General features: G+C 42.1%; 1 protein-coding gene across 1 annotated transcript in view; it reads left to right on the forward strand.

Annotated features, from left to right (window-relative positions):
* Nucleotides 1-372: 372 nt before the first annotated feature.
* The window catches only part of LOC119581807 (AMP deaminase 2-like), a gene marked incomplete in the record, with an annotated part of 169,661 nt that continues 169,207 nt past the window's right edge, over nucleotides 373-826 (forward strand). The window contains 1 exon segment of the mRNA XM_037929940.1: nucleotides 373-779. Coding sequence (XP_037785868.1) covers nucleotides 698-779 — 82 coding nt within the window.

Below are 826 nucleotides of genomic sequence, written 5' to 3' on the forward strand. Positions count from 1 at the left end.
AAGTACACATGTGCTGGCAGAAGTTGGACTACACTGTCGCGCTTATCAGAACCGATGTGGATGATTGGGAGTAAAATTGTGGAAGAGAAAGTAGAAAACGGCTGAAAGTGCAGCTGATACTCTATAGAAAATAATAGGAAAGAGAATTACTCTCAAAATTAAATATGAAATTTGGTTCTTGTTACAAAATTCAGAATGTAAATGAAACGGACATGCCATAAACCAGTTTGGCCCCGTGCAAAGTTAGAAAATGAGGAAATTACGCACATGTACATTGGAAATGACGCCAGTTAGTGACAAAGAGGGCACCATGCCAAGGGGTAATGGTAGGGCGACACAGAAACAAGAAGGAACTTTGCCAAATAGGCCGGTAGCAGTAGCGGGAACTCGGTCAAAACGTGTTAGTCATTCTAACTCCGTCTTAGAGAGCAACAATACTGCTTTTCCTCGTACTGTGTCGCGCTTCATCTGCCGTTATGTACTGACCAAACTGCTGTGAAGTGTGGTGAAAAAACGTTAATCTTAAAATAGTACTGGTGTCGGTCAATGCTGCTTTTGAAAACTTGGCCTGCATTGCATAAAATATACCCAGGATTTCGGAATACCAAATTTTCCCAGAGTTTAGATAACATAGATGGGAGTGCGTGAATAAAACTAACAAACTCAAATTAACGAAAGGAGAAGTTCAGCGAAGAAAATGGCAACCCGTAGTTCTGCGTATATGCGATCTCTTTCAGACGACACCGGCACCACTCTATATGCACTCTGTCCTCGGCAAGGTAACCAGTGTCCTGCAAGCACTACAGGAAAAACATATACCACCCTT

Source organism: Penaeus monodon, chromosome 15 (genome assembly GCF_015228065.2).
Source record: "Penaeus monodon isolate SGIC_2016 chromosome 15, NSTDA_Pmon_1, whole genome shotgun sequence".
In the NCBI taxonomy this organism is placed as follows: domain Eukaryota; kingdom Metazoa; phylum Arthropoda; class Malacostraca; order Decapoda; family Penaeidae; genus Penaeus; species Penaeus monodon.